The sequence below is a fragment of the Protopterus annectens genome, chromosome 12.part0, assembly GCF_019279795.1.
Source record: "Protopterus annectens isolate FY-2018-M chromosome 12.part0, PAN1.0, whole genome shotgun sequence".
Taxonomy (NCBI): Eukaryota; Metazoa; Chordata; order Ceratodontiformes; family Protopteridae; genus Protopterus; species Protopterus annectens.
Genome location: NC_056746.1, coordinates 1531150804 through 1531163295, shown reverse-complemented (window position 1 = coordinate 1531163295; position 12492 = coordinate 1531150804). Strand labels below are relative to the sequence as shown.

The following is a 12492-nucleotide window of genomic DNA, read 5'->3' as shown; positions in this document are numbered from 1 at the left end:
AAGCACCTTTACAGCTGTCTCCCTTACCAACTCTGCTGTAGTTACCAGCTATTCAGTAGCTCTTCACTGTCCCTCCAGTGTCTGTTTTAACTCTTCCCTGAACTCCACCTCACAATCACCCTTTTTCAACTTCCACCATTTGATCCTTGGCACTGCTCTCACACTTGTCCTCCTCTTCTTAATCACAGTCATCCTACAGACCACCAGTCTATGTTGCCCAATTACACTTTCCCCTGTCACCACTTTACAGTCTCCAGTCTCCTTCAAACTGGCCCTACTGCATAGGATATAATCCACCTGTGCGCATCTTCCTCTACTCTTGTACGTCACCCTATGCTCCTCCCTCTTCTTAAAATACGTATTCACCACAGCCATGTCCACCCTTTTTGCAAAATCCACTACCATCTGACCTTCTGCATTCCACTCCTTAACACCATACCTGCCTATCACTTCCTCATCCCCTCTGTTCCCTTCACTAACATGCCCACTGAAATCCTCTCCAATCACCAGTCTCTCCCCCTTTGGTAAGCTCACCACCACTTCATCCAACTCGCTCCAAAATTTTTCTTTCTCATCCATCACACACCCAACTTGCGGAGTGTATGCACTAACAACATTCATCATTACACCATCAATTTACAGCTTCATAAATGTCACTCTATCCAACACACTTTTCACCTCCAAAACACTCTTGGCATACTGTTCCTTCAGGATAACCCCTACCCCATTTCTCCTCCCATTCACACCATGACAGAACAATTTGAACCCGCCTCCTATACACCTGGCCTTACTCCCCTTCCATCTGGTCTCTTGTACACACAATATATCAACCTTCCTTCTCTCCATCATATCAGCTAGCTCTCTCCCTATACCAGTCACATTGCCTACATTCAAAGTTACTACCCTCACTACTACACTCCTAACCTTCCTCCTCTCTTTCTGCTTTCGAGCATGCCTTCCCTCTCTCCTTCGGCCAACAGTAGCCCAATTAGCTGCCTTAACTAAATCTTTTTTACCCATACTCCTAAATACTTAATTTTATCACATTTTCATAAATTTGGGTATTACTGGACCAACTCATGCATAGGTACATGGTTTACAGCTATAGACTTTGTTTTATCTTCATTAATTTTATAACCCAATAAAAAAATAGAATGGTATCAGATTATTACACAACATTGAGATGTCCATTTCTAGTTCCATTGGATACAAAAAATATCATATGCAAATAAAGCCAACTTTTCTTGAACAATACAGGTTCATAGGTAGATACTAGGCTATCTGCCCTAGGGCATTTATAAGCCTAGCCAGAGTGTATTTGGCTTCCGCCTCCCTATTAGATTAGCCTACTGTGTGCCTCTGTAAAGTAGGTCACAGAAGGTACCCTTTTAAGATTAGTTTACTGTGCCTCTGTCTAGCAGGGACACAGGAGAGATCCCAGGGGTGAATTTGCGATTTCCCATCCACGCGTCCAAATTTCGCTTGAAGAGGGTCAGCGAGGGGCTATGTCTAACATGAATTGGGATTCTATTCCAGAGTGAGGGGAGCCTTTGGGAAATGAATCTGTCCCTCCAGCATGTCCTATTTATTTTTGTGCTGAGGTTTAGGTCCCTGCGAACTTTGTCAGCCATAATCCCCCCCGTGTTTGCCTGAACCTCAGAGAAGTATATACCGAACAAGAGAGGTCCCAGAACTGAGCCTTGTGGGATGCCACTTGTAACTGGTTTGGATTCGGACATGGCACCTGCGATTCTGACCATGTGGGTTCTATCTCTGAGCCAGTTTGCAACCCATCTTGTGATATAGGGGTTGATATTTAAGCTGGTAAGCTTATTTATGATGCCCGAGTGGGGTATTGTGTTGAAGGATTTTGCGAGGTCCAGGTAGGCTTGTGTGGACTACCTTGCCCTCATCTATGGCTTTGGTAACTGTTTCAAAGAAATCAACTAGTTTAAGAGGCAAGATCTGCCCTTAACAAAGCCGAATTGGGTAGGGTCCAGTTTCTGGAGGCTCCCAATGTCTTTGTTTAGGAGTTCCATGATAATACGCTCCATAGCTTTACAGACCAGACTAGTCAGGATTATGGGGCGATAGTTTCCGGGGTCCGTTGTGGCACCACCTTTGTGGAGTGGGACCACTGTAGCTGTACGCCATTCTTTGGGTACATATCCTGTAGTAAGGCTAAGTTTGAACAGTGACAATGTGAGGGTTCAGTTCTTCTTGGAGCTTGTGTAAGACACAGCCTGGGACATCGTCCAGTCCCATAGATGCTGTGTTTTTTGCTTTGGAGAGGGCAGCTTTCACCTGTGCATCTGTGATGTCAGGGAGGTTACATTCAGTTGGGATAGGCGTTTGCTCCTTTGGGGGGAAGGGGGGAGAAGTTTGCGCTGAATCTGTCTGCCAGGATGTTGGCTATGTCCGTAGGTTCGGTATATTTTGTACCGTTATGCAACAATTCAGAGCATATCTGGGAGTTTCCGCCCATGTTTCTGACATAACTAAAGAAGGCCTTGTGATTATCTTTAGTGTCTAGGGCAATTTTTCTTTCGAAACTGGCCTTTGATGATTTTATGAGGGATCGAAGTATACCATATACCAATATACCATATACCAATTATATCCTTGAATTTCGGAGTCCCTTATTTTCTTTGCCAGTGGTTCTAAATATAATGCAAATAACAAAGGTAAAAGAGGGCACCGCTGTTTGGTACCTCTGTTCAGACACAACTTATCAAACAGGAACCCTCCCCACTTTAATTTTTGGCTCTGATTGCTCATATATCCTTCTAATTAACCTTATTATTGTATCAGGAAATGGAAATGCGTCCATTACTTTACTCATACAATTCCGGCTTACTCTGTTGAATACTTTCTCTGCATCAAGACCAACCAACTTCAGTGGGTATTTTCCTACATTCTGTTCCCCTTTGGATCATCACTGCTCTACTAATGCTGTCAAACATTTTCCTCCCCTCCACATATATTAATTATGGCATCACCTTTGCCATTCTTTTAGCCATTATAGACAAACATTTTATATTCATGGTTTAAAACTGAAATGGGCCTATACAAAAAAGCTGGATCAGATGGGTCTTTACAGTCTTCAGGCACTATGGCCACCACAGCTTTTTTCCAGGATATTGATGCCTCCTTTCCTTTTAAAATACTGTTAAACAAAACCTTCCAGATCTTTATCACTTTCTTCCCTCCTAACTTCCACCAGAATACCATCTATTCCTGGAGATTTTCCTGGAGATTGGTGAAACAACACCATTCTTCTCTCGTCCCCTTTTATCTTAACAGTTAGTTGACCCTTACCTACCTCTAACCTTGGCAAATTTAAGTCTTCCATAAATATTTCCATTTGTGCTTTTTCTTCATTTCTGTACTCCTGGTTTATACAAATTTTCATAAAATTTCTGAGATAACTCTAATGCCTCTACAGGATCTCTGCTCCATCTCTACTTATCCTTCCACTTTTAGTGACAACTACTATATTACCTTCACTTTACATAATCTTAAAATCAAATACCACCCCCCCCCCCCCAAGAATAACTTCCTTTAGGCCTAAACCTTTACACAAACTCCCCAGTCTACAAGCACATCTCTTCTCTACTGATTGGTCCCCAGTACTTCCTCTTGTTGATGCTAACATGGCTGCCAACAAATTCTCAGATCTTCTTTCACTTAAAGACACATCCATACCCAAGGTCACCAGACTTCTAAAGGACCCCCAACTCATTGGCTTACCAACGAGTTTAAAACTAACAAAACTAAGTTGTGAAGGCTGTGAAAACTGAAAACAAAACCATGCTCTCACAATAACAGAGACTATCACGCATCTCTGAGGAACACCATCAAACAGGCTATCGAGAGACACAAAGCGAACACCTAAAATCAGCACAAATCCCCTCCTTCATTCAACAAAACAATTCTGGAAGAAGGTTAACAATGTAACAGGAAGATTTCCTCCAAATGAAGTATCCAATCTAGGCTTCATATCATGACGCATCAGTGTTCATTGACCTTCCAACGTACCCAGTGAATTCTCCAACCTTCTCCCCTGTCCATCACACTCAGACTATTCAGAGAGAGCACCCCCACCCCGAGTTCATTCCACCCTTCCACTTCTCTCAAATCACTACTAAGTATTTTCAACTTATACTTGAACAACTCCTACTACAATCTCTTCCTGGACCTGACAATATTCACCCATGATTTCTTCACCATTGCAGAAACTGCATTACCACCCCAGTAAACCATATCAAAAACCTCTGCCTCACCACCTAGACAATGCTAGCCTTCTGGAAATCCTTTTTTCCTAGACCTATACCTAAATAACTAACCTACTGCAGTCAGTTGTGCCTCGTATCCAACCTACCTACACTAGATAAGGATTGAGAACGTCATCCGTAATCAACTTACATCTTACCTACAAAAACATCAAACGGTTTCTAGGAAAAAAACATGGCTTACTGGGGTAGAAGATAGGACATTAACATGACATTTAATCCAATATGAATAAGGGAATTCTGACCAGTACTGTGTTTAATGATCCATCATGAGCTCCTGATATGTTCACTTACTCAATCCATATTCATCTCAGACCCAGACATCGGCATCCACCAGTTAACAAACCTTTCAGGGTAAAGATAGTATCTACTCTTTCTGACACTGTCCACACACACTCTGGTGTCCCACATGGCTCCATTCCTGCCCCAATTCAGTTTTCATTAATAAACTCCCACCTTGACTTATGCCAGTTTTCACTACTTCTACATGCTGATGATATAGTCATGTATAGGTCTGACCCCTCTCAAACAAACTAAACACAACTTCAAACAGCACAACTGGCTCTCATTAAAAAAAAAAAAAACTGTTACTCAACCTTGAAAAATCCAACTCCATGTTGTTTGGCATCCAGAGATGACCAGCCAAGTTCCCCCTGCCTCTTCATATCACAGAATGTAACAATACAACTGAATCTACCACTTCCTTTAGATATCTGGGTATGGCTAGACCAATTCCACATCTTCCAAAAACATACTGAGAAACTACAAACCAGAGTCAACTGCCTACTTTTCTCGGTCAATAAGGTCTCTCAATTCCTCTACACACATGCCAGAGTAGGCAAGGACAAGGATATTCCTCTCACACAACTTGAATAAGGATGCCCTTTGTCTGCTTATGCTAAAAACATAACCAACTCTTCAAACCCCCCCCCATTAAAATCTTTGGCTTCGTACCAAACTCTCCTCAAAATGAGCATCACTGCCTCACTCCTTCGAAGGTAACAGGCTACCAGTGGAAGCCAGATCGGAACTTTTTGGCTTCCTTTTTGAAAAGTGCAACATCAAGGCTCTCCACCTTTGCTGCATCTATGACCTTAAAACCTCTGTAGCCAAGAAAGAGGATGCTCACTTCTACAAACACCTTCTTTCAGGCTACATTGTACTAGTCACAGCTTCATGTTCCTTGCTCCAAAACTATGGAAGTCACTTCTCCATGACCTAGTTGAACTGCTGATTACTCGGTTCTCAGACTTCATTTCAAACATTTTCTAAAAAAGAAGTATAACTGCAACTGTCTGATTACAGGACATACCACATAACTCTGCATCAAAAGCAGACTAGGTCCCTAACAAAAAAGACCCCCTCTTACCATCCTTCAACTTACATACTCATTATCAACAGTTTCAAATGGGTACTGTAGAATCATCATTTCACCAGAAGAAATGGGGTCCTGATTCTTCTTTAGCCACCAGGGGCAGAATCTCTTTCACTTAGTTAAGTAGGATTTCATAGATGTAGGCCTTCCAGCTTCCCTTGTGACTGAGTACATCTTCAGAGAAATGCTGGGAGCCTAAAGGAGAGCAAGGTAGTATCACCAATGCTATCAATCAGAATGTTTTCTGGTTTGGTAAACTAAGGACCCTTTGTGTTGAATCACAAGAGGTCCACACGGTGAGGGAGTGTGTGTGGGTTATTCCTTGCCATGTCTATTGGGAGGGAGTTAATACAGTTCTGTTATGAACTTACAAACATTAAAGCTATTTAAGTAGATTCTTTTTTGCAGTCCTAGCTTTTAGGATATCTTGCATGCAGGTAGCCAGGCAGGCTGACCCAACATCCAGAGCTTTATCTTCCCCCAGGGCTTCTGGCTGAGGTCTTCCCACCAGGACATCATGACAATGGTTGTATAATAGGTGCATTAGCTGATGTCATCTTCTAATATTTCTTGCTGTACAATCGTATGTCGTCGTATGTTTTGCTGAAATTTGAGTTCTTCTATCAGCCTACTTCCTACAACCAGATAAGCATGCAAAGGGGAGCTTTATTATCCTTTGGCTGTTTTTTATAGCTGAATGTCTGAGTTTGAATTTCTGATTCTAAGACTGTGCAGTGTAAGGGAAACAAATCCTTAGAAGGACTTCCATGACACTTGCTTCATTTGTCTATCTTTGAATATCCCAAAAATGAGGATTGCAACAAAGAATACTACAATGAACATCTTATGCTGCCTTGGCCAAAAGGATGCTTTTAACAGCACCTTTGGCCTCTGCTACCTTACTTCCTGGATCACACAAGGGATAAGGGAGATTGTAAGATAAACATACATAAGCAGAACCGTCCAGCTGCTGCCCAAGCCTTCTGTTCTGGTGTTCTGGCACTGTATGTCTGTGACTGTCCACAGCTCAAAGATGCAAAGAGATCCATTTCTGGTACATCTCATCTATGATCTGGGTCAAGAAATATGTCCCCATCTGTCACCAATTTATAAGGGTCTGTCACTGTTCTTAACTCATCTGCCAACAAGTTCTAATGGGATCAAATGTAGGAGATCCTGAGACATGCTACTGACTCTAGGGCATTTCCCATGCCTGCATAACTAGTCTACAAAGGGAGTATATGTTGGCAACTGTGTTAGGTTTGCAGTGATCTAGGATAACTGTCTGTCATTGTTTACTTTTTAGCTGCCACAATGCATCTCTACATGTTGCTGTGAATGCCTGTACTTTTATTTTGCCCCTGGTCATTCCGGAAAAGGGTCTTTGGAGCGGTGTACCTACCCCGCTAACCAATATAAAAATACAATAAATAAATACATCTCCTTTAAATTTATATCTGCACCAGATGTCCTGTGCACTCAGCCTGTCTGAATGAGCCCCCCCCGACTGTGTTCAAGGTATCTGGGGCTAGTGTTTGGGTTTCCAGTATCTCTTTCGAATGTAAACTTACCATCCCATGTACCTGAAGAATCCAACAAGTGCAGCTCCTGCCTTATGCATGGCAGCAAGAGAACATTTTTGCCTAAGGATTAGCTATGCTGTTTTCATAAACTTGTTTGCTAAATGAATCAAACAATAGTAGATCCCATGATCAGGGACCATAAGGAATGTATAAGCCATGCAAAAAGGCCATGAGGATGACAGATGCCACATACGCCAAGATGTGCAGGCAGCACTTTGTAGAGACTGTGCTTCTTTGGGTCATGACCTGGAAAAATGACCACCTTAAAGGGCATGTTGTATTCCTATTCTTTGACTGTACCAACTACTCTCTCTGTGGACAAGTGACACTGATAATCTTCCATGAAGTAATGCCTGAAAAAGTAAACCATACAGTGTCCACTGTACATTTGTGTATTCAACTTATCATGATTGTAGATGTGTGAGTGTGGTCACTGTTGCAGGATTGTTTACCTTCCTCCAGCCCCTTTAATCTGGGAACTATGTGGGTTCAAGGTAGGTATACATCCCCTTCCCCCTTCACCACCTGCCTTTATCCAACACTCTCATGCTCCCCTCTCAACTTGTTTATCACTCACAAGGGGGTTAGGTTCTCACTAGAGACATTAGCAGATTCCAAGTCTTACCTGGGACACTGATGGACAAAATTGTGCATTTCCAACCCTTTTACCCAGTGGAGACAGGAAAGAACTACTGACAATTGGACATACTGCAGGCTTTGAACCACAAATGTGGACAGATAAAAAAATAACAGCTGACATTAGTTTAGCAACGGAGGAAGAATACTCAGCTCTAAAAGTCAGGCAGGGCACTGGCTTTGCATCTACAGCAGAGTTCCTGAAAGTAATAACTGCAACAGTCAAACGCACAATGATCATTTAAAGAAGTCCAAAAATCTGATAAAAGAAGTCTTCGCTGCAGATAACACAATGGATTATCCCCTGTGAAAAGAAACCAACTACAACTGAACACACTGCGGCAGTGCAGTCTGAAATTATTACATAGGCAAACCACTTCAAGGAATATTTTACTAGACCAGCAAAAGCAGCAGCTTCCTCTGTCAAACAAATATGCTAAAGTTCCAGAAAACAGATAAACCAAAACTGCTACAAACAGTACTTTCACAAGACAAGAGACTGAGAACTGTGAAAAACAAAAGGAACAGTGACAGGTTCCTCAAGTTAGGTTATCAAGTAAATTTGTATAACGCAACGACCACAAAGGGAGGAAAATGTCCAGGGAATACAGTCCTACCAAATATTCAAGACTGACATCACAGAAAAAATAAAACAGATATATGTACAATTCAAGACTTCATCATAACTGTCAAGAGTGAAAAAGTGCATTTACTAAAACTGTCTTCTAAAAGTGTACTGAAACATTACCTGATGCAAAAAGCCCATGACATGCTTAAAACACGGTTAAATTTAATTCAAAATGATGAATGTAATATAACATAATGATTGCTAAAAGCACCCCTAAAAGTGAAAGAAAGAGTATGCTGGAAAAGATCCATCTGATTTCCAGTCTATATAAGAGCTTCTTCATCTACTTTTGTTTCCATATAGAAAGCAGTTCCAGTAAAGCACAGTGTCATCATCTACATGGTTGCTTACCTTTCTGTCTTTGACCAGAGAAGGTGATTCTGTCTCAGATGCATCATCTGTGTCTACAGATAAAAGAACAAAATATACATTACTTGCTACAGCAACTCCGTTATGGATATTTACTTTACTTCTGGAATGAACAGGTTAGCCAACTAAGCTAAACACATCTGGCCAATGCAACAATATTCTAGCTTGAAACTCACTACCAACTATCTGATATTCCTACTCGGCACCATTGCAATTTGCTTAGCATACTGGTAAAGGAATCTGGCAAGAATGAAACTGAACATTTTCTCCACTTAAGCAAAGAATAAATGTGTGGTTCTGCTTCCACTGATATCTCAGGAAATAATGTAAATTATGCAACAAACTCAATGCTCCAACCTTTGAACTAAAATAGGAGTTTCATAGAAGCAGAAATGGCAATTCCATTCAATATGTAGAAAGTAAAACGAGATGCATGAGATATCAAAACAAACAAAGGTGACTTGCAGAATACATGTAATTAGTCTTGGTAGAAGGGGAAGTAACAAGAAGTGATGTAGGACAGGAGGGTTGAACATTGCTGGCATCACAGAAACAATGGGCAGTAATAACGGAGTGGGATATCAGGGTGCTTGTAAAACAATGTACCGGAATTACACATAAGGGAAGACATGGAAGTGGAACAGCAATCTAAATAAGGGAGGGAATGATACAGGAAGTCAAAGAGGATGACCACTACTGTACCAGGAATGTGGCAAGGGAGCAGACAAAATAAGAACAGAAGTCAATTACCAAGGCAGCTAACAGTAAGGGGAAAGACGGTGTATTCATACAGTGCACCTCCCCCATCACAGAGAGAGCAAGTAAAGAGGAACAGAGACTGGAGAGCAGAACAAAGGAGTACAGCGGGATGTCAAGGTTAAAATTTGTGGAAGACCAAACTCTGATAAGTGTAGACCGGAAGACTCAGTGTATAAAAAGAGTAAAAATAACTCATAAGGAATTCAGCCAGCTAATGCAGAAAGAGAAAAAAAGGGAAAAATTTTTGTATGTGATCCTAAGTAATGCAGAGAGGAACAAGGATGTCCAGGTTAAAGTACGGTTAGCCAATGATAATCATACCACTGTGCGTTTCAGATTAAGCAGAAAAGATAAAGACTTGCATAGGATTTTGGGAGACTGGATTGTGGTTTGCTGGGGAAGAAGGTTAGACCAGAGTTAGGAAACCAGGAGAAATTGTACGTGGTAAACAAGATTTAGGAGTGGAAACCAGGAGAAATTGTACGTGGTAAACAAGATTTAGGAGTGGGAAGGGATGAAGTGCTCAGGGATATGGGGAAGGGGCAAAAAAAAAAGAGAAAGGCAGTGAAACTACAAAGAAATGCGAGACCACAAATTAAGGTAAATATACAGGACCTACAGCAGGTGGAAAGGAAAGGAGGGAGAAAATGTGGAGGGGAAACAGTACAATGAGACTGGCATGAAAGAAAGGTAGGTGAAAGCTGAAAGGGGGATAAAAAAACAGATCAAGAAAGGAAAAGCACAGTTGTGTAAGTAAACTTACCATAACAGTAGATATTCAAATGATTACTGCTGCAACAGCTTAAGGTATATGGGTTGTACCTAATAACCACACTGCGAGGAAATAGCAACAACAGTAAAAACTTCGAATGGCAGAAAGCATCAACAAATCCACCCAGTGTGAAAAAATACCAGAATATTAGTGTCCACTCTGTTTAATAAGCGCTTTCATCAGAAAGACTTCATCAGAACATAAACACAAATGAAAAACACTCCTTTAAATACACTTAAATTACATTCAATTAACACTTGTTTGGACAACAATAAAACATTTAAAGTACCCTACAACAGTTTCTTAACATATATCCTCCTGTTTCTTAAAAAACATTTGATGTTATCATCAAGTCCGGGCTTCTATTGGCTCTTAATCTAATCTGCCACAAAATCTCTCTGTTCCAAAAAGGTTTTAAAATCTCCCCATCTTAAATCTAAATGCCCCTGTTCAATAACAGAAAAGAGAAACCTATTAAAATTGTGACAGTTCAAGGTGTGTTTATATAAAGCACTCCTAGTGTCCATACTCAATGTAGTATTGATGTTTTTATTCTTTCTAACAACCGTCTGGTTGTCATCCCTACATAGAAGGCAGCAACATCCTGAACAGACCCCAATGTAAACAACTCCACTAGTTTGACAACTAAACCTTTCTGTTAAAGTAATAGTACAAGCTGGATCATTCAACATAATGAAAGACCCTTCTAGAATGTAACGACATATCTGAGTGTCCACATTTAAACATCCCTTTTGGTTTACTGGTATCTATACTGCTGGTAATTTTCGAATTGTCTTTCTGCAAGAAGTTTTTCAAATTATAGCTATTAGTATAAACAAACTTGGGAAAACTTCCCGCTGTATTATATAATTCTCTGTTCCCTTGTAAAATTTTCCAATTGTTTTTAATAATAGAATGTATATTGCCACCATCAATAGTCATCTCTAAACTAAGGGCCATCCTTTAATCCTGAGATATAGCCATTTCTGAATTTATGCTGTTATGCTTATTACTAATAAAGGCATGTCTTAAAATAGGGAGAAAAAAGGTCCGTCTTTTGTTCCCAATTCCTAATTTCATCTTCAGCTTGTTTCAAAAACTTCTCATTATATCCTCTACTAGTAAATAATTTAGTAATCAATTTAAATTTTTCTTCCAACTCTACATTATCAGTAATCATATGGCTAGCTCTAATATATTGTCCCCTAGGCAACTTTCTTTTTATGAACGGGGATGATTGCTGGTGTTATGCAAATAACTGTTGGTAAAAGCAGTCTTCCTATGAATTTTACTATCAAACATCATCCTACTGTCATTCCAAATTAACGTGACGTCCACAAAGTTAACCACTTGACCAACGTCTCCCAATGTAAATTTCAAGTTTTCCCAAGTTTGTTTATACTAATAGTTATAATTTGACAAACTTCTTGCAGAAAGACAATTTGAAGGTTACCAGCAGTATAGATACCAGTAAACTAAAACGGATGTTTAAATGTGGACACTTTCGGATGTGTCATTATATTCTAGAAGGGCCTTTCATTATGCTGAATGATCCAGCTTGTACTATTACTTTAACATAAAGGTTTAGTTGTCAAACTAGGGGAGTTGTTTACATTGGGGTCTATTCAGGGTGTTTTGCCTTCTATGTAGGGATGATAACAGATGGTTGTTAGAAAGAATAAAAGAACATCAATACTACATTAACAGTACTGACACTAGGAGTGATTTACATAAACACATCTTGAACTGTCACAATTTTAAAAAGTTTCTATTTTCTGTTACTGAACAGGGACATTTAGATTTAAGAGGGGGAGATTTTAAAACCTTTTTGGAACAAAGAGAGACTTTGTGGCAGATTAGATTAAGAGCTGATAGAAACCCCGGACTTAATGATGTTGTTAACATCAAATGTTTAAGAAACAGGAGGGTATATGTTAAGAAACTGTAGTAGGGTACTTTAAATGTTTTATTGTTGTCCAAACAAGTGTTAATTGCATGTAATTTAAGTGTATTTAAAGGAGTGTTTTTCATTTGAGTTTATATTCTGATGAAGTCTTTCTGATGAAAGCGCTTATTAA

The 12492-nt window shown here is 40.1% G+C and overlaps 1 protein-coding gene across 1 annotated transcript in view; it reads right to left on the bottom strand.

Moving 5' to 3' along the window:
* The window catches only part of SRP68 (signal recognition particle 68), a gene marked incomplete in the record, with an annotated part of 1223106 nt that overhangs the window by 256973 nt on the left and 953641 nt on the right, over positions 1-12492 (bottom strand). Inside the window, 1 exon segment of the mRNA XM_044090499.1 lies at positions 8866-8918. Coding sequence (XP_043946434.1) covers positions 8866-8918 — 53 coding nt within the window.